Source organism: Macrotis lagotis, chromosome X (assembly GCF_037893015.1).
Source record: "Macrotis lagotis isolate mMagLag1 chromosome X, bilby.v1.9.chrom.fasta, whole genome shotgun sequence".
Lineage (NCBI taxonomy): Eukaryota > Metazoa > Chordata > Mammalia > Peramelemorphia > Peramelidae > Macrotis > Macrotis lagotis.
In genome coordinates, this window is record NC_133666.1 from 392410899 (window position 1) to 392433110 (window position 22212).

The 22212-nt window shown below is 36.1% G+C and overlaps 1 protein-coding gene across 4 annotated transcripts in view; it reads left to right on the forward strand.

The window, feature by feature from the left end:
* IMPA1 (inositol monophosphatase 1) overlaps window positions 1–12187 on the forward strand; it is a 50822-nt gene extending 38635 nt beyond the window's left edge. For 3 of the 4 annotated variants that reach the window (XM_074208192.1, XM_074208191.1, XM_074208193.1), the window contains 2 exons: window positions 8842–8993; window positions 10693–12187. In XM_074208192.1, coding sequence (XP_074064293.1) covers window positions 8842–8993; window positions 10693–10808 — 268 coding nt within the window. In that variant the 3' untranslated portion in view covers window positions 10809–12187. The remainder of the gene's footprint in view (window positions 1–8841; window positions 8994–10692) is intronic. The other variant, XM_074208194.1, reaches the window with a different exon arrangement.
* The last annotated feature ends 10025 nt before the right edge of the window (window positions 12188–22212 follow it).

Consider the following 22212-nt stretch of genomic DNA (forward strand, 5'->3'; position numbering starts at 1 on the left):
GGGAAATCCTCCCTGCTATCAAATCTCAATTTACTTCTTTTGCAAATCTGATTCTGTCTTTTGAAGACTAATAGAATGCCCTTCAGATACTTGATTAGGGTACCATTTCTTCTTTCTGTTTTCTCCATGCTTAGTTTTTTAATATAATCTTCCTATGATGTTGAGGGACCTTCAACTTTCATATTGCCTTCCTCTGAATTACCTCTGGACTGTTTTTTTTAATTGATGCTGAGAAATAAAAATAATATTCCAGGAGGCAGAACCAAGATGGCGGGTAAAGACAAGGACCTTCAAGCCCCCCCCAACCCAATAACCACTCTAAATACCTTTTAAAAATTACTTTTTTTCCCCCTAAAGTAGTAGAACTCACAACAAGATGGAATACTTCATCTGTATAAGCTCCTTCTACATGCTCTATTAAATGAGAAGGTTTATAGGAATATTATCAGTATCATCTTTCCATGCAGGGATACACACAGTTCATCATCATTAAGTCCCTCATAAATTACACAATCCTCTCTTGTCGATATCTTGACTCTGCCCCCCTATAAATTCTTTAAAAATGAGGTCAAGGCTCTTTTCCTGATCATGACACTTTCAGGTAGCCCAATAATTTTTAAATTATCTTTCATGAATCTGTTTTCCAGACCAGTTGTTTTTTTCAAGGATATAATTCACATTTTCTTCTAGTTTTTCACTCTTTTGGTGTTGAATTATTGTGTCTTGGTTTCTTGCAAAGTCTTCAGCTTCCTTTAGCTCCATTCTACATTTGAAGGATTTGTTTTTCTCAGAGAGCTTTCTTATCTCCTTTTCCATCTGGCCAGTTCTTCTTTATAAAGCATTCTTCTCCTCAATAACTTTTTGAACTCTTTTATCCTTTTGACCTAAACTGGTTTTTAACATGTTATTTTCTTTAGCATTATTTTGGATCTCCTTGACTAAGTTGCTGACTTTGTTTTCTATAATGTTTTCCTGCATCTCTCTCATTTCTTTTTCTAATTTTTCTTCTATCTCCCTTACTTGGTTTTCAAAATCTTTTTTGAGTTCTGTCATAGCCTGAGTCCAACTTCTATATGTCTTGGAGTCTTTAGATGAGAAGCTTGGTCTTTCTCATCTTCTGATTGTGTGGTTTGGTCCTCCATGGGACCAAAGTAATTGTCTTTGGTCAGTTCCCTTTTTTTTTTCCTGTGTACTCATTTCCCCAGCTTGTGCCTGGTTTTGGGGTGCTTCCTGAACTTTTGAGTATTATTGGGACACCCCTGCAAGGAGTGAGGGTCTGACTGCTCTCTTGGTCTGTTGAATGACCACAGGTGTACCTTTCTGCCCTGGGGCTATGAGGGGTGTCCCTGCTCTATGGGGGGCCCAGACTATGATCAGGGTCTGAATATGGTTAAATCTCCAGAGTCCTATCCCGGGGAATAGAGGACAGACCTCAGCAGTCTCCCTCCACACCCTTAACTTCCGTGGGCTGAGCACTTAGGGCACAGCTGCCTGCTGGGCAGTTCCACTGGCCTGCTTCCATTTCCTGGGATCTGGGCTGTGATGAGGACCACAGCCACATGAGGAGGCCATGGCCTCATGAGGAGGGCCTCGCTGGCCTAGTTATCCCACTCGTTCTGGCAGAGGTCTTTCTGCTGATCTTCCAAGTTGTGCTTGGTGCTCCCTGGGGTGCAGATCAGGAAACTGCTTCTGCTGCTAGGAGCCAGCACTCTCAGGTACCTTGGGACTGTTCCTAAAAGACTGACATTCCTCCAACTCCATGGAACAGAACTTTCCCCTATTTTCCAGGTTACCTTGGACTAAAGAATTGCTTCACTGGATCTTTCTGTGGATTCTGTCTCTTGAAAATTTAGTTAGAGTCATAGTTTTAAGGTTTTTGAAATATTTTGGAGAGAGCACTGAAGAGAGGCTGTACTCCTGTCGCCATCTTAGCTCCACCACACCCATATATTTTTTAGAGTTGCTGTCTAACCATGCTGTCTTATACTTAGGATTTAATTTTTTGAATTCAAGCACAAGACTACATTTTTCTCTATTAAACTTTATCTTATTAAAGTCAGGACAGTTGTATAACTATCAAGATATTTTTGGATTTTGACTTTCTATCTAGTGTATTATTTAACTCCACTTTTGTCATTTGTAGATTTTATGGTTATGCAATCTATGCCTTTATTTAAGTCATTAATAAAATGTGGAGGGCAAAGCACAGATCCTCTACTAGAGATTCCTGACATACTAACACTGAACTATATCACTGAGTCTAGTCATCCAGTTTTGAATCCACATTAGTCTTCAGATAAATTCTGTTTTTTCTTCATCATTGCTTCCCTTTGAATCTGTTCTTGAGCATCTCTCATCCCTCCTGAGATAATTTCCTATATAGAATTTTAGTCTATGTCATCCTACCTCTTTAGCTTCTGAAGTCTTTGAAATCTTCTTTTCCAATGTAAGATATGGGTTAGACATTACCTTGATGTCCTTTCTTTCTTTCTTTTTATGTTTTATGTATTTGTTTTTTCAACTACATGCAACAGTAGTTTTATCAAACTTTTTTTGCTAGATTTTGAGTTTTACAATTTTCTTCCTCCCTCCCTCCCTCCCCTTCCCCCTCCCCTGATAGAAATTAATCTGATATAGGCTCTACATTTATAACCAAGGTAAAGAATAGATTCATATTGATCATATTGTGAGTGAAGAATCAAATCCAAACAGAAGAAAGAAAACATTAGAGAGGAAAAAATTGATGTCCTGTCTTTCTGTATCACAAACTTTAGGAAGGGAGGGGGTCCCTTCCCAATAGGGTTCCCTTCATTTCCACCCTAGCAACCAGCTCCTCTCTGTTAGTGAGAATCATATTCAGAAGAGAGCTTAGCCTTTTTTTGTTCTTCTACCATTTGAAGGATGAAATTATTATTAAATAAAGTGAAGATCTTATTAATTGCTCTGCTTTTTGCAAGTGTCTATCACTTTGCTTAAGTTGTTTCCCAGAGTCCTCATTTCTTTCCCCTTTTTAGTGGGAAATAAACCTCAACTGACTTTCAAACAAGTTCTCTCATGTTTGCCCCACTTTCAGTCCTGTATTGCCACACTTTTGTAAACTTTTTAAAACTACTTTCCCTTTTTACCTATTCTGTTTCTTTTTTTTTTTTTTAGGCTTTTTTGTAAGGCAAACGGGGTTAAGTGGCTTGCCCAAGGCCACACAGCTAGGTAATTATTAAGTGTCTGAGACTGTTGAACCCAGGTACTCCTGATTACAGGGCCAGTGCTTTATCCACTGCACCACCTAGCCGCCCCATACCTATTCTGTTTCTTTTTACTAAGGAAACAATTCTTTTTAATAAACATTTAGTAAGCAACTATTATATGTCAGTCTCTTTGTTAAATACTGGGGATATATAAAAGAAAAAAGAGAGATATCCCCTTCCCTCAAGGAGCTTACAATCTAATGAAGGAAAACAAAAGAAAGCTGAAAAGAGAGAGAAAACCAGAGTACTGGGGGCAGAGATCTGATCCTTAAACTGGAAAGTTAACCTAGAGAATTCTTAGATGCCTCTATAAAGGAAAACTTTGTGAAGAGTCTATTGCTTCATCCTTTATTCCTTCAGTTAGAAGGAGAGGCTACTGAGGGAATTTCGAAGTTGATTATTAAAAACTGAGTCAATCTGCATAATGATAAGATTTTAGGTGACTACCTTATCCTGGTGGCATGATGATCTCTGAAACTGCTGATGGAAAATACAGTTCTTAAAAGAATGGTCTGTGGACCAAGTCTCCAAGATCCTTTGGCAGTCCATGAGGTCAAAAATATTTGAATAATAATAATAATAATAATAATAATAATAATAATAATAATAGGTTGTTATTCCTATTAAACTATTCCTCTCTTTTCCAACTACATATTTCTTTTAGGAGGATTTTCTGTATAGACCAGCCAAAACAGTGTATTGCAACAGATAGAATGCAAAAAAGTAGATGAGAATCCAGGCATTAAAGAGATTTGCAAAAATATGCAAATCAGTGCCATTCTTATTTGTTTTTAAAAAGATAGTTATATTTAATAAAAATATTTTTATGTTGATATGTAAATTGAATTTTTTTTTTGTTTTTTTGCAAGGTAGTGCGGTTAAGTGATTTGCCCAAGGTCACACAGCTAGGTAATTATTAAGTGTCTGAGTCTGGATTTGAAGTCAGGTCCTCCTGACTCCAGGGCCAGTGCTCTATTCACTGCGCCTCCTAGCTGCCTTTGTAAATTGAATTTTTTATTAGTGAATTAATATCTTAAAATTTATCAATTTTAATTTCTCATATGGTAAATATTTAAAAATATAAATCTTATAAACAAAAGTTCTTTGGGTCTTCAGTAATTTTCTAGAAGTGTAGAAGAGTCATGAGACTAAAGAGTTTGGGTACTGCTAGAATTAGATATACTAATCTAGTGTCAAAATCTAGCCATAGATCTTATTCTTTTAATATAAAGTCAAATTTGCCTCCTTTTTTATTTAATATTTATTCTCATTTTGTACAAATAATTTTTTTACATTAATAAAATATTCTTGTTTAAGAGTAAGCGAAGTACCCCTCCCCCCATAAATATAGACTTGTTGAGTGATAAAGTAAAGAGGAGAGAAAAAAAAATTAAGATTAAAAAAATTAAGAGTAATAATTGTAGGTATGGCCAGGTGGTGCAATGGATGGAACACCAGCCCTGGAGCCATGAGCACCTGAGCCCACATCCAGCCCTGTGCATCCAACAATCACCCAGCTGTGTGACATGCAAGCCACCCCAACCCCACTGCCCTGCAAAAACCAAAAAAAAGAAGAAAAAAGACCCAAAATAAAATAAAATAGTAATAATAGTAGGGGTGGCTGGGTGGCGGACAGAGCATTGGCCCTTGAGCCAGGAGCACCGAGGTCCAAATCCAGCCTCAGACACCCAATGATCACTCTGCTATGCGGCCCCAGGCAGGCCACCCAGTCCCATTTGCCCTGCACCCCCCAAAAATAATAATAATAAAAAAATGTGCTTGAGTCTTTGATCCAACACCAACAACTCTGTTGTGGGTAGATCACATTCTTTATGATAAGTCCATGGCAAAAGTTACTTCCATATTTTTCCACCGTTGCCATCTCTGATCGCAACTCCCTCCTTTCATATTTCTCCACTACTATGTACTATATTTTCTCTCTCTTTTCACTCTGACTCTGCTGTAGGGTAGCTCAGTGGTGCAGCAGACAGATCCCTGGCTCTGGGGCCAAGAGGCCCCGAGCCCCCATACCACCCCTTAGGCCCAGAATCCACCTGGCCCTATGGTCTCGGACAGACCTTTCAATCCCAGCCCCATGCAAGAAGTAAAAAAGAAAATGTGTTATATCTGACCACTCTCCCCACCATGGTCCATCCTCTCCTCCATCACTCACATCCACCCCCTTCCCCCTGTCCTCCCCTTCTTACTCCAGATGTCTATACCCCATTGAGTATATATGCTGTTTCCTCTCCTAGCCACCTCTGATGAAGGCAAAGATTTCTCATTCCCCCTTGCCTTCCCCCTTCCATATCCCCTTCCAATAGCTTATTGTAATAAAGAAAAATCTTATTATATATAATATTTTGGCCTATTCCCCCTCTCCTTTTTCTTTCTCCCATTACATTTCCCTTTTTTTCTATTGACTCCATTTTTATACCATATTTTATCTTCAAATTCAGCTTTCTCCTGTGCTTCAACTATAAAAGCTCCCTCTACCTGCTCTATTAACTGAGAAGGTTCATATGGGTATTATCAGTGTCATTTTTCTATACAGGAATACATGCAGTTCATCATCATCAAGTCCCTCCTATTTTCCCCCTTCTCCTCCAATCTCTATGCTTCACCTGAGTCCTGTATCTGAAGATCAAACCTTCTGTTCAGCTCTGGCCATTCCAACAGGAACATTTGAAATTCCCCTGGTTCATTGAAAGTCTATCTTTTTCTTGGAAGAGGACATTCAGCCTTGCTGGGTAGTTGATTCTTGGCTGCATTCTAAGCTCTTTTGCATTCCATTATATTATATTCCAAGCCCTATGAGCTTCCAGTGTAGTTGCTGCTAAGTCCTGTGTGATCCTGACTGCAGCTCCATGATATTTGAAATGTGTCCTTCTGGCTGCTTGTAATATTTTCTCTTTGACTTGGGAATTCTGGAACTTGGCTATAATATTCCTGGGGGTTGGTTTTTTGGGATCTCTTTCTTGGGGGGGATCAGTGGATTCTCTCCATTTCTATTTTGTTCTCTACTTCTAGAATATCAAGGCAATTTTCCTGTAGTAATTCTTTGAAAATGATGTGAAGGCTCTTTTCTTGATCATGACTTTCAGGTATTCCAATAATTTTTAAATTATCTTTCCTAAATCTGTTTTCCATATCAGTTGTTTTTTCAGTGAGATGTTTCACATTTTTTTCTAATTTTTCATTTGTTTGGTTTTGAAGTATTGATTCCTGATTTCTGGTAAATTCTTCAATCTCCTTGAGTTCTATTCTTTGTTCTCCTTAGAGAGTTTTCTTATCTCTTTTTCCATCTGGCCAACTTTGCTTTTTAAAGCATTTTTCTCCTCAGTAACTTTTTGAACTGTTTTATCCATTTGACCTAAGCTGGTTTTTAGCATGCTATTTTCTTCAACATTTCTTTGGGTCTCTTTGACTAAGTTGCTGACTTCATTTTCATGTTTTTCCTGTATCTCTCTCATTTCTTTTCCCAATTTTTCTTCTGACTCCTTCATCTTATTTTCAAAGTCTTTTTTGAGCTCTGTCATAGCCTGAGCCCAATTTCTGTTTTTCTTGGGAGTCTTTAGATGCAGGAGCTTGTGCTTCCTCATCTTCAGATTGAGTGTTTTGATCCTTCTTGGGCTCATATGCAAAATATTTCTCAATTGTGTTCCTCTTATTTCTCTGCTTGCTCATTTTCCCAGCCTAAGCCTGTTTTGGGGGTGCTTCCTGAGCTTTTGGGACACTCCCACAAGGGTCTCAGTATGTGAGGCTCTGTCCGCCCTCCTGGTCTGTGAATGACCATATGTGCCCCCCTCTGCTATGGGACTGAGGTGGGGAGGGCCCTGCTGTTCTATGGGGGGCCTAGACTTCGATCAGGATCTGAATGTGGTCAGAGCCTCAGAGTCACCTCAGAGTCCTGTTCCTGGGGCAGAGGACAGAGCTCTGCAGTCTCTCTCTCTTCACTCCCCTCCCTCAGCTCAATGGGCTCATGCCCTGGGGGCTCCTGCTTACTGGCTCCGCCTGCTTATGTTTCCTGGATCTGGAATGCAGTGGCCCTGCTGTGTGCCCTGAGGGCTGGGCCTCATGTGCTCCTCTGGCAGAGGTCCCCCCACTATTCCCCCAATTTGTGCCCAGTACTCCCTGGGGTGCACCTCAGGAAACTCCCTTGCTGCTGTGAGCTGTGGCTCCCAGCGCCCTGGGGCTGCCTCCTGGAGGCTGAAGTTCTTTTGCTCTGGCGGGCCACCCCTCTGGCGGGCAGCCCCTCCAACCCCGGGGAGCAGAGCCTTTTTGCTCTTTTCCAGGTTACCTTGAGTAAATATAGTTTACTGCCTCACTAGGTCCCTCTGTGGTTCTGTCTCTTGAAAATTTAGTTAGAGTCCTTAGCTTATGAGTTTTATGAGAGAGTGCCTAAGACATGATCCGTTCTTGTCTCCTGCGTCCTTGTTTTAAGACCTAGTTCCTCTTATTTTTTCCTAAGTTTTGGGTAGATGATACTTTAAAAAAAATTCTATAATTTTGCCAAGAATTCAAGATAAGCTTATAGCTTGTAGATTCCACTTGGCTTCCCTTTGTTCTCCTTTTTTTCAAAATGATGATATTTGCTCTCCTCTCTTACAATTTCTCAAAATGAAACTGAGCCTCATTTTAATTGTTGGTCCCTTTGCTATTTTATATTTGTTTCCTTTGTTTTTAAGAATAATGATACAATTCAGTTTAGGATGACTCATCCTGTGATACTGTGTTGCTTTTTAAAGTTTGTTTTTTTCTAATTAGTCTAACATTGGTATTTCTTCTAATCCAAAATCATATTTTCATTATATGATTACATATTATATGTTTACTGATATTTTTATATATTATAAATGAGCTAATCATTTCATGTTTGATAGATCTAAAAGTATGTGATGACTGACAATCTTACAATTAGTGAGATTTAAAGAAAACATACCATTTTTATTTCTCCTAAGCAATATATCCTTACTAGTTAATATTATAAATATTATTAGTGAAATGCTCTCATTAATTAATGTTAAACCATATTAAATAATTTTGTTTTGTTAGAGCAACACTTGTTTCATTATTTTTGTAGATATATATATATACACAGGATCAAGAAATGAAACACAATTAATTTTTCTTGTTGCATTACTTAATTACTCCATGAATGGATGGATAATAGATATTTAAATGGCATTCCATAAAGTGAATTGAGGATAGTGAGAACAATCTTAAAAAGGAAGTTTGAGTGATTGAAAAAAAGTATAATTAAAAAAAGAATTTGTTGTTAGTAGAATAAAACTTAGCAATGATCTGCTTTATGGAAGAATCTAAAAATATTTTAGTCTAGTGAAGTAGAAACGATGGGGCAGCTAAATTATAGTGAATTAAGCATCAGGGCTGGAATCAGGGTGACATGAATTCAAATTCAACCTCAGACATTCACTAGCTCTATTATCCTGGGCAAGTCACTTCACCCTGTTTGCCTCAGTTTCCTCATCTGTTAAATGAGGTGGGGAAGGAAATGGCAAACCACTCCAGTATCTTTGCCAAGAAAACCTCAAATAGACTCTTAGTAAATTTTATTTAAAATCTTGTCCTTTAGGATAAGAGGTGTTGGTACAGCAGCAATAAATATGTGCCTTGTTGCAAGTGGAGGAGCAGATGCATATTATGAAATGGGCATTCACTGCTGGGATATGGCAGCAGCTGCTGTTATCATTACTGAAGCAGGTGGAGTGCTTTTGGATGTAACAGGTAAATTTCTTTTTTTTTTCTTTTTTCTTTTTTTTTTTTTTTGCAAGGCAATGGGGATAAGTGGCTTGCCCAAGGACACATAGGTAATTATTAAGTGTCTGAGGCTGGATTTGAGCTCAGGTACTCCTGACTCCAAGGCCAGTGCTCTATCGACTATGCCACCTAGCCACCCCTAACCAGTAAATTTTATGGTGGCAGAGAACTTTCAGCCTTTTTTGAGCCTCCTTCCCTAATCCACAAATCCTTTTAATATTTGTCTTTTTTTTTAATGTTAAATACTGGCTTTTTTTTTTTATGACTTTGCTGATCTGTTCCTCCTTTTCTCCTCCCCACTAGGTTAGTTCCTTTCTTTGACAGAGCTGATGGTCTCAGAACATAGACTGAAACACATTTTTTTCTCTTTCTTTTACTTTATTTCTCATGAGGGTCATATTTTTGGGGGGAGGGGGTATTTTGTTTAGTCTTAAACAAGAATATTTTAGTAATGTGTTAAAAAATATCACTTGCACAAAATAAATTATTAGTAGGAAAGGAAAAAAAGTTAATGTAATTCAAAATTCTATGATTAGGGAAAGATCATTAAAAAAAAAACCCAGCATTCTTATTCAAATGCCCAAATGGGATCTAGCTTGTCATGAGGACAACATAATAAAAAATATATTTTCAAAAAAAATTTATGTTTGTTTTACTTGTAATGTCCTTGTGTTCATTAGTAGTTTGCTTGTTTCCCATTAGAGTGTAAGCTGCTTGAGGGTGGGGACAATTTTTACCTTTTTTTGTGTCCTTAGCCTCACACTTAGTAAGTGTTTAATAAATGCTTGCTGACTGATTAATTCAACTTTTATCTTGGTGAAATCTATAATTGTTCATAATACCAAAATAAAAAATGTTTGGGAGACTAGTGATAGCTCTGAATTGATTTCTTGATTTATATCTGTGCTTTCTCAGAGTGATTATTAATAGCCCAGAGATTTTTTGTTAATTCCATTGGGCTCAGAGAGATTTTCTCTCTGGTGCTTTTGGATGAATAGTAGTTGTAACTAGTTATGTTTTATCTGAATTTAGTGAACTGAAACTCTTTTACCTACCTTTCTTCTCTTTTCTTTCTAGATTGTTTGCATTAAAAAAAGAATTAGAATAATAGAAGTCATATAACTGTTTTGAGCCAAAAAATTTTTTTAAGTTAGTAAGTGATATGGATCAAAGGTAGCTAATAGATCAAGGAAAAGAGTCAGCAAGAGAATGGAAGGGTTGGAGGGAGAGATTTGTGGAAGTTTGACTGACATATAAATATCTCTTTTTCCAGACTTTGGAATGGAATATTTACAGGGCATATAAAATAAGCAAGTCTTGGAATCCCATTTAACTGATGATAAGACTTAAACACCATGGGTGTTTAGGAGATATAATTTTTTCTTTTAGGTTTGTTTTTTTTTTGCAAGGCAAATGGGGTTAAGTGGCTTGCCCAAGGCCACACAGCTAGGTAATTATTAAGTTCTGAGACCCGATTTGAACCCAGGTACTCCTGACTCCAAGGCTGGTGCTTTATCCACTACACCACCTAGCCGCCCTATAATTTTTAAAGGCTGTAGTAAGCCATAAAACATTGTATAATTGATTGTATTGTATGAATCCTCATTTTATTTTGAGCTCTCTTGAACTGCATTTGATTCACTGATGTGCTTGATTTTGATTTTAGGGGGACCTTTCGACTTGATGTCACGAAGAGTAATTGCTGCAAGCAGCAGAGCCTTGGCAGAAAGAATTTCCAAAGAAATCCAGTTAATACCTCTTCAACGAGATGATGAAGAATAATTGAGCTGGTTTGAGTGCATGATTTAGTCGAAAACTGCTTTTCACCTTGTCACATACTGGGGATGGCAAATCATTCAAATCCAGCTGCAAGTTGAGCTTAAATGTGTAGTGCCTCTTTCAATTTTAAACTGTCCTTGATTTCAAGATTATAAAAATAAGAATTTTCTTACTTAGCAAAGTACCCGAAGGCATTCTTTTAACTTTAAACGGTTATTAAGAGGAAGGAATACAAGAAAGGGAGGAAGGATCTCTTCAAAATAAATATGGTTTATAAAATATTCACTATCTAGTCAATGGAAATAGGGAGAACTCATGAGGAGGAGCTCTGGAATATATTGTTTTCAGAATATCCTATTAACTTGATATTTAGCGAGTTATTTGTCCTTAAGTTAAATTTCTGTAGGAAGAAAATTCTTAGGACTGCCAAATCCATATTTCATTGAATTGTAAGACTGAAAAACTATCTTTTTCCTTAGATAATTATGTCTGATGAAACTTGGATCTTAAATCTTAAATCTTAAATCTTATTTTGAAGGCAGAAATTCAAGAATCAAAATAATTGTTGTAAAATAGATTTTATTTGGGACCAAAGTCTAATTATTAAAGAGAATTTACTCAATGACTAGATATTTATCATTTAAATAAATATTTAACTATATTTATTTAGGGGTATTTTGAAATTAATACAGTTTTGTGACTACTTAATAATTGTTCCAGTCATTGGGAGAATTTATTTTAAATTTTTGGTGACTATCCTACTTCAGATTGCCAAGGCAAGGCTATGTTTAAAGAATGCCAAATTAAGCAATGGAAAAAATTAGAAAAAAATTCCTTGGATCAGATATTTGATACTATTTTGATCTTCCAAAGAATCTTTTATCCAGTTTGGCATTTTGATAGTTCTAGTCATATTGATTGTATTTATAAACATTAAAATACAAATAGATTAGACTCATCTTGTCCTATTTGGTATTTTCTGAAAGTAGTTCTTTTGTTCTACTTCCAGGAGAATCTGTAGGTTCAATTTCCTCAACTGTCTTTAGCTTCTTTCTCCTCATAAAAAGGAAAATATGCACTGATTAATAGATATTTTAAAAGGGATTAATTTATTCAAAGCCATAACTTGAAATGTCAATGAAATATAGAAGCTTTGTGTAAAACTAGAGTGTGTTTCAAATTTGGAAATTTTTTTAAAGTGTTAAAAATGTTCAAAGTATAGGGACTTATATTCATTGTCTTGTATGTTGAATAGATGATACTAAAATATATACAATTATTATACTTGTACAGTTGACTTGTACAAGTACTTAAAACATCGTATACTGTATTATTCCAAGATAGAGTTGTTTTTTTTTAAATTCAGTTTGTTTTACTTATAAATGTGGAATAAATAAAAAGTAATGATATTTAAATTCAGCATGTTTGATGACATTTATTAAGAATCAACTTTGTACAAGGCATTGTTAGGTTCTTGGAACACAAAGACAAAAGTCAGACTTTTTCCTCAAGGAAATTATTAAAAGTATATTCATATTTTATGGAGTTTTAAAAAATCAATTATGTAATTATTTTTATCTTATAGTTAATGAGATTGAAACTACAATTTTTTTCCTATAATTATTTTCTTTTTTGAAGTCCTGTATTCTCCATTAGACTACTAGCATACATATATTCTTTCCACTAGCCCACAATTTCTTCTGATTAAATATTTTTATGCTAACTTTTAAAGACACTGTTTTGTCATTGAAAGTTTAAAAAAATCAGTGACAAGAATACTCATCATAAATATTGATCAGTGACATTTATGTGTATTTGTCTTTGTAATGAAAAAACTGAACTTTGTGGTTTTTAAAGTTCTACCCAATTTAGCACCATTAGGAAAATACTTATACTTGAAAGGATTGGTTTTTGCATCCAGGAGGAACTTGTTAGAAGTAAATGCAGTTTAGCCTACTCTCTTTTAACTATGCACTATCTGATGCCTGGTCTAGTTCATCCAACTGCAATATTTGTCCCAGTTTTACATACTGGTATGTTACCTCTATTGAAGATAAATCACAGGGGAATGGTGAGATAAGGAACACATTGATGTGTCTGTTGAACTGCAGTTACAGATGTGGCATAAGGAATCTCATCAAAGAAATGTATAATTGGAAAAGGAAATTTCATTTATATACTGAGAGCAAGGGTTAAGTTATGGACTATCTAAATGCTGTATAAATACTATCTAAATGTAAAAAGACCTAAAGGAAAGCCTTCAGCATGTTGGAAAGATCCTTCATAAGATAAGATGGTCTATGAGAGAACATAGATAAATATTATATACATGGTGAAATGTCAAGGAGTTTCAATCTGTATCAAAGAAGAAAATAATGATATTAACAAGTTGAAATATGAAAAATATGAAAAAATCCCATTTGATTCAAGGATTTAAAGCCTTTTATCTCCCTCCAGGCTGGAAGGTATCAGGTAGTCATGGACTAATTTTTCTACTGATTTGTATGGGAGCCTTGATCAATGCCATTTCTGACTCAGACCAGTTGACAACTCCTAAGGCAGTGTATTTATTTATTTTCAGGGGCCCACCATATTGATATTGGTCATTCCACAGAAACTCCTTTTGTTTAGCACTTTGCTTCTCAGGGGCACTTTGGCACAAAAGGATACTACCAACTTCAGCTCAAACTAGATCAGGAGTTTTTAAAAAATCATGGTGTATGGAAAATATAGAAAGGTCTTGAAATTTCTACAGCACAATTATAGTATTTCCTTTTATTATTGCTAGTTAGGAATATCACACATCATTTCTAATTTCATTTGTTCTTGAGTCAGATGTGTCCAACTCTGAGCCAGTTTGGGGTTTTCTTGGCAAAGACACTAGAGTGATTTGTCATTTTCTACTCCTAACTCATTTTATAGGTGAGGAAACAGGAAAATAAGGTTGAGTGATTTGTCTCACAGTTTTTGTTAAGTTTGTTAGTTAAGTGTTTGAGGTCAAATTTGAACTTAGGTTTTCCTGACACCAGGCCTGGCACTATCCACTGTGTCACCTCTTTCCTTTTCTTTAATCTATCTTCCCTATAATTCCTCTTCTCCCTTCTTTCCTTTTTTTCCTATTTCCTTTTTGAGTGAAGTATATTTTTCTACCCAACTCTGTGTATGTGTATATTCTTCACTCCTCTGACCAACTCAGAGGAGAGCTCTCTCACCCCCTCATTTGTGTAGACTTCTACTTGGGCACCTCCAGGTTCACCTCATTACTATGCTGCCAACTCAAGCCTTAATGGACTCCATCTCTCTCAGCCTCCTTTTCCCTCTGATTGGAGGGAATGACAAATTCTTCCACTATAGAGGAAAAAAGTGAACTTTTCAACTCTTTATCTACTGTTCTGCCTGATGTTAGCTCTGTAGAGCAAGATGTATCCCCACCCACCCACTTTCCCATTCTTTCTCCTCTACCTCTTCCTATCTCTTTTTGTGTGTTGTCTCCCCCCCATCCCTCTCCCCCTTTTTTTGATGCTTCTTGAAGGAAGGAACTATCTTTCTCCAGTGCTTAACATAGTGTCTGACACATAGTTGGCACTTAAAATGATTATGGAATTGTACTGTTTTTAAAATTAATTGTATCTGGCATGTAGTGAGTACTCAATAAATTTAGATTGGATGAGGCAATCTTCTTTAACCTTCCTTTCCCATCTTTAGCTAGTATATTTCTCTTCTCCTTTTGTATTCTTTTTTTTTTTTTAGTTTTTTTTGCAAGGCAAATGGGATGCTTGCCCAAGGCCACACAGCTAGATCATTATTAAATGTCTGAGACCGGATTTGAACCCAGGTACTCCTGACTCCAGGGCTGGTGCTTTATCCACTGCGCCACCTAGCCACCCCACATCATAAGTCTTTTAGCATTGTGTTAATATGTACAATATTTTCCTGTTTCTTTTCACTTCACTCAGCATCAGTTCACTTTCCAGGTTTTTCTGAAATCCACTTGCAGATGATTTCTTACAGAACAATAATACTTGATCACATTCATATATGACAGTTTGTTCAACCATTCCCCAACTGATGGGCATCCCCTCAATTTCCATTTCTTTGCCATTACAAAAATTGCTACTAAAATATTTTTGTACAGGTGGGTCCTTTTCTCTTTTTTTTTTATGATCTCTTTGGGTGTGCAGTTTTCTTGCCCTTTCAGCATAGTTTCAAACTGCTCTCCAGAATAGTTGGAACTATTCACAAATCCATCAACAATGCATTAGTGTCCTAGTTTTCCCACTTTGCAACACTGATTATTTTCCTTTTTTGTCATATTAGCCAAGCTGATAGGTGTAAGGGTAGTAACCTAGAGTATTTTAATTTGAATTTCTCTAATCAATAATAATTTAGAGCATTTTTTATATGACTCGATAGATTTAATGTCTTCCATCTGAACCCTGCCTGCTCATATCCTATGAACATTTATCAATTGGAGAAAGACTTGTATTCTTATAAATTTGACTCAGTACTCTATATATTTTAGAAATGAATTCTGTAAAAATTGCTTCTCAGCTTTTTGCATTCCTTCCTAATCTTGGTTGCACTGATTTTATTTGTGTAAAATCTTTTTAATTTAATGTAATCAAAATTACCCACTTTGCATTTTATAATGTTCTCTATCTCTTGTTTGGTCATAAATTGCTCCCCCCCCCAATAGATCTAACAGATAAAACTTTTCCTTGTTCTCCCGATCGGCTTACAGTATTGCCCTTTATGTCTAAATTATGTACTGATTTTGACCTTATCTTGGGTGTGAGATCTTGGCCTATGCCTAGTTTCTATCATACTCTTTTGTAGTGTTCCCAGTGAAAGTTTTTGTCAGAATGAGTTCTTATCACAGAAACTGGAGTCTTTGGGTTTATCAACAATAGATTACTTATAGTCATTTACTACTATTTCTTTTTACCCAATCTGTTCCACTGATCCATCACTCTATTTCTTAGCCAGAACCAACAGTTTAGATGACTGCCAATTTATTTTTTTACCATATACTTTTAGCTTTATTTCACTTTCCCCCCCTTTTTTTTGTTTTCTTTTAAGATTTTATTTATTTTGAGTTTTACAATTCCCCCCCCCCCCCCATCTTCCTTCCCTCATGACTGCCAAATCTGGTACACCTAGGCTACCTTTCTTTGCATTTTTTCCATTAATTCCCTTAATCTTTTTTGTAGTATATGTAATAGATGTGTGATCTTGAGCAAATCACATTTGTTTGCCTCAGTTTCCTTATCCATAAAATTGGGGTAGTAATAGTACCTTCCTCCCAGAGTTGTTGTAAAGGTCAAGTGAGATAATAATGGTAGTGCTTAGCACAGTCAAGCATATAACATATTAAGCACTATATAAATACCAGCTGTTAATATATCATTGGATAGCTAGGCAGACAGAATATAGGGTTTGGGGTCAGGAAAACTAATCTTTGTGAGTCCATGTCTGGCTTCAGACACTTCCTAGTTATGTGACCCTGGACAAGTCACTTAACCCTGTTTTTTGCCAGTTTCCTCATCTGTAAAATGAGCTAGAAAAGGAAATGGCCCACCATTTAAGTATCTTTGCCCAAGAAAACCCCAAATGGGATCACAGAGAATCAGATATGACAAACTACCAGATAACAACAACAAAATTATTATCATTATCTTACCTATTGCCCCATAATAATTAGCATTTGCATTTTACTACAATTCTCTAAACTACATACCACAATTATTGTGGTCCCTATTTTATTAATGAAGAAACTGAGTCTAGGAGAAGTTGAATGATTTGTCTGTGGTCACACATCTGTAAATGTTCGAGGTGGGATTTGAACTGATATCTTCTAACTGTAAATCAAGAGCTCTACCCTCTTTTAGAGAAAAGAGTCTCTGGCCCCGGGAAGAGTACTAGTAGAGAGGGATCTTGCAATCCAGCCGGGTAGTAAGAAAGCTGCAATATATAGGTCCTACAATTATCCATGAAGGAGGGATACAATTCTACTAAAGTGTCTTCCTCCTTTGTAAAATAATCCCCATTTTGGATTCATTTTAATTTTTACCCCAATTTCATATTTTTATCAATTTTGTTGTTGATTTTCTTTTTAATTTAGTTAAGGCAGTGGGGTTAAGTGACTTGCTCAAGGTCACATAGCTAGGCAATTATTAAATGTCTGAGGTCAAATTTGAACTCAGGGTCTCCTGACTCTAGGGTTGGTGCTCTATCCACTGCGCCACCTAGCTGTCCCTTTTATCAATTTTTAAGATAGTCTTTTTGTACTTTTAGTTTTACAATGAAGCCATATCTACTCTTTATAAAAAATATATTTCATACTTCAAATTCTAAATGTTTTCTGTTATTCTCAAAGTTGGGTTGGGAATTGCCGCTCTAAATTATTTTTCATTTCTATTGTTGAACACTAGGTGGCAGACCACACATAAGAAATGGAATCTTATTCTGAAGATTTTTTTTCCAGTTCTTTTTATATGGTGCTGACATTTAATAATATTTTCAAAGTGTTTATCATTCATTCATTGAAAAAATGTAGGATTCAATTGAATTCAATCATATTTTGGATCCATATGGATCAAATCACTCCCTAAAATAACTAGAAACTTAACTGACAATTGTTCCCTTAAACAATTAAGCCTTAAAAGAGGATTCCTCTCTAATTAAATACATATTGCTTCTTTGAATTGATTGTATGCTTTTTACCCAGGATTTACCCTCTCAATAAATAAATAAAGAGCTTAAGAGTACCTTCCAGTCAAATGATAAAATGAACGTATTAAGAAGAAGAAATGGGTTCTCTACAATTTCAAGATTGCTTGGGCTATAGTGTCTCATATGTCCATACCATGTATTTCAAATCATCAATAATTACTCAATTGATATAATACTTTAACTTTTTCAATGCTTTCCTGAAATAAACCTGAAAAGTAATCATGCTTTTTTTTTTTTAACACTTGTAGATATTAGAGTTATCTGAGTTTGTGTCTTGCCAAGTATCACTTACTATCTCTAGACGTAGCGATTGTCCTTCAGGTGGAGGGAAATTTTTTGAGTAATAGAAAATCAAGTGCTAAAGTATATAGTATAGACCACAAGTATTTAAGGAGAAACCCAGAAGAAATTAAAATAGTTTGGAGTAGTGGAATAGGTTTCCTGCAGAAAAAGAGTCTTGAGCTGGAGATTTCAAAGTCTCTCTGGGCTATTTATGTCAAAAATATTTCTCATCTCCTTTAATGGCTTCAATTTAGTAAACATTTATCAAAACATCTACTATTTAGAGAACCCTGTACAAGTTGGAAGGAGAAATAACTTATTTACATGACATAGTCCCTTTCCTCATGGAGTCTATAATCTGGCGCACACACAGACACAAATAACTATGATATGGGGTAGGAAATAAGGAAGGAGAAAAAGAAGAACTTAAATCACTTTGGATCAGATAATCTATCAGTCATTCCAAGTGGCCTCTCAGAATAAGTTGTTTTTTTTTTTTTTTTGCAAGGCAACGGGGTTAAGTGGCTTGCCCAAGGCCACACAGCTAGGTAATTATTAAGCGTCTGAGGCCGGGTTTGAACCCAGGTACTCCTGACTCCATGGCCGGTGCTTTTTCCACTGCGCCACCTAGCCATCCCTGTTTGTTAAACTCTTAACCACTCAATTCTTTAAAGAAAATCAGAACTCACAGAACTTTAGTCAATAAATAGACTGTTAGGGGCGGCTAGGTGGCGTAGTGGATAAAGCACCGGCCCTGGAGTCAGGAGTACCTGAGTTCAAACCCGGCCTCAGACGCTTAATGATTACCTAGCTGTGTGACCTTGGGTAAGCCACTTAACCCCGTTTGCCTTGCAAAAAAAAAAAAAACCTAAAAAAAATAGACTGTTAATTCAAAACAGGGATAAAGATGTTCATCAAATGCTATAGATGACCTTCCAACTCACCCACCCAAAATGTGTTAGCAATTCCAGCATCAGGCTATTCTGATTCCTGCATCCTTTCCCTTCTTTTCTTCAATGGTTGCTCATAACTCAATAAATGTTCCAGATCTCTTCTGATAAACTTACTTTTGAACCAAGTTATAATTTCCTAGTGTCTTTAGAGAAAAACAGAAACAAACTTGAGGAAACTGATTTAGTTAAGGATATTACTTGAAGTTCTAATAAGTCAAGTTGAAAAATAATGTCCAATAGCATTGTATTTGGAGAATATCTGCTTGTCCTTTATGCATATTATCACTTCTCTTCCACTTTCCCCATTTAAACAGATAACTGAGAGTTTACTATAGGATGTTAGACATTGTGCAATGGAAATCTCATTTCCTCAAAAAATATTCTAAGATCTCTAGAGAAAGAATCATTTGTAACATATTTTCTACCAGTGTTTTTTATACCCCATAATTTTAATATTTATTGAAGAGATATTCAAGCATAGTAGAATGCTTGACTTGGAGTCAGAAGACTTTGGTTAACTCCCTTAGGTATGTGAGCCATGGGTTAGTGGCTTAATTTTTCTGAGTCTTGATGCTCAAATGAAACAATCTAGTGCATTGAAAACTCTAAAGTCTTATACAAGGGCCAGTTATTAATTTATTATTTTATAAAATACTCATATATATATATATTTCTTATCTTGGAATGTAACACTTATAAATGTTATATCTAACACTTAGAAGAGGGCATCCAATCTTGCCTTTTTCAATTGATCCCTTATCACATTCAAGAACAATATCAGTAATATTGTGGATACCCCAATGTATATCCACTGCAGGGTATTGTGGTTGTCATTCCCTATATCTTTATTTTATATGCTTGTGAAATGTGGGACAGGTTGAGCAGATGCATATAACTGTGAAGATGGTTGAAGTCTTTTTTCTTTTTTTTTTAGGTTTTTTTGCAATGCAAGTGGCTTGCCCAAGGCCACACAGCTAGGTAATCATTAAGTGTCTGAGGCCGGATTTGAATTCAGGTGCTCCTGACTCCAGGACCAGTGCTCTATCCATTGCACCACCTAGCCACCCCAAGTCTTTTGGATTTCTTTCTTTCTGTACCCTTAGGTGTATATTCTTTAAACCCAGAGAACTTGCTCTAATTTTCTATGCTGAAAATTCAGTTTGCTCACATATATAGTGAGCAGCTAGATGGTGCATTTAGGATCCTGGACCTGCATCAGGAAGATTCATCTTTGTGAGTTCAAATCTGGCCCTGACACCCTGTGACCCTGGGCAAATCACTGTTTGGCTCATATCCTTATCTGTAAAATGAACTGGAGAAGGAACTGGCAAACTACTCTTAAGCATCTATGCCAAGAAAATCCCAAATGCGGCCATGAAGGGTTAGACAGGACTGAAAAAAATGACTGAATAACAGCAACAGCATTCAGACAATATAGCAGACAGTGGCGGGTGGGGGGGGGAGTTAAGGTAGAGAACAGATCTTTCTCAACTCCAAGAATCTAATACAACCCTTCCCCTCTGTAGAGGGCCAGCTCCTGGGAATGATTTACACATATACTTGGTGACATTTTCCATCAGAGATATGTATGTATTATTGCATATTATATGGATTTGTTGGCTTTCCAGTGAACCCTGACCTGGGATAATCTGTGGCTCCAGAGGTGGTTGTGAAGGTTTTTCTGACAGATGAAGTATACAGATTTCTAAGAACAAATATTGTAAATTTACCCAGGAAATTGTGAAATTGGGTCTCCTTTAACTGGTCATTCTTTGAGATAAGTATGTTATAAAAAGTCTGAGTTTTCAAAAATAAATTTAGTAGATTCTTAAAACACAACCTTGCATATGTGAGTACATTTCTACTCGACCTGAATCTTGTAAGTTCATGTCTAGACCCACACCAGAGCTATCATGGGCCCTACTCCTCCTCCTGCAAGGATTTGGAGGAGATGAAGAGAGAGGCTTCCTATTTAATTGTATACCAGCAGTAGAATATAACTCAGATAAGAAAATAAGAAAATATGATTTTCATATCTGCAGGTAATACAAAACTAGGAGCAATAGCTAACTCACTCAAAGAATCAGAAACTAAGAATTTTGGCAGCCCAGAATAATTGGCTGCCTCCAAAAAGATAAAATTTGATAGATGTAGAAGTTCTATTTCTAGGTTCACAAATCCACTTTCACAAGTAGAAGACAGGGGAAGTGTGGCTAAACAACAAGTAATCTAAAAATAGCTGTAGCAACTGGGTATGGTGGCAGATATCTATAATCCCTATTACTTGAGAGGCAGAGTTGGCAGAGGATGCCAATCAGATGCCCCACCAGTGTGGTGGACTCATTGTATGGGAAAAAGATGGGGGTAGGGACCTGTCTACCTAAGAAGAGGCAAACTGACCTAGTTAAGAAACAAATCAAAGCTTCCAGGCTATGGAAGACAATTGGGCCTATGAATAGCTAAATTTTCAGCCTAAATGAGATAGGGAAACCCAACCAAAAAAAAAAAATCTGTATCTTGTACTTTATCTTGGTCAAAACTCATCTGTGATCCACTTGAAGTTTAAGACAGGAACTGATTAGAGGTTGAGTATTAACAGGGCAACCAAGATGATAAATGACCTTGAGGTCATTTTAGGAAGATTGAATGAAGGAAATCTAACCATGATTAGCTTGAAAAAAGAGAAAACCCCAGGAAAACATAATACATATAAAAAACTAGGAAGCAGTGTAATTTATATTTGCTATCAGGGCTAAAAAAAATACTAGTTTAACCATAAGATCTATTCAAAAGCATAGTGGGCTATCTTGAGAGGTGGTGAGCTTTCTTTCAGCAGAGGTTCAAGTAGAGACTGATACATCTTCTATGTTATAATTGGGATTTCTTTTGAATATTTCTTTAGTTTGTCACAACGCTACATCATTCTTTATGTACTGGTATTAAAGTCCTTGCCCTGGAATGGCTTTGTCTCCAACTTGTTAGAAAGGATCTGACCAAGTACAGATAGACACTTGATTCTTTTTTTTATATGAGATACAATCTATCATTTAAAATAAAGAAGATAGATATTTTAAAATCCTTAATAAGAAATGAACCATTAAAATAAAATGATTAAGCTCCTTAAGGTAAGAGGTCAATTGGGAATTTACTGGTATATTTGCAAATGATTTGATTTCTACAACTGAGCCTTAACATATACATATACTAATTGTTGGTACACCATTAATGACAATAGAAATAATAACAGGAATCATATTTCATCCTTCTACTCAGTAATCCAAATAAATCTTCAGATAACTTTATTTATTTAATCTGAAATAAACTTATTTATTCATTTATTGGCTACTGATAGATCTTATACTATACACAAATCAGTAAAGGAAATTTTAACTTCCCTTTGAGAAGTCTCTTCTACTATATATAAAGCAATAAAGGAAACT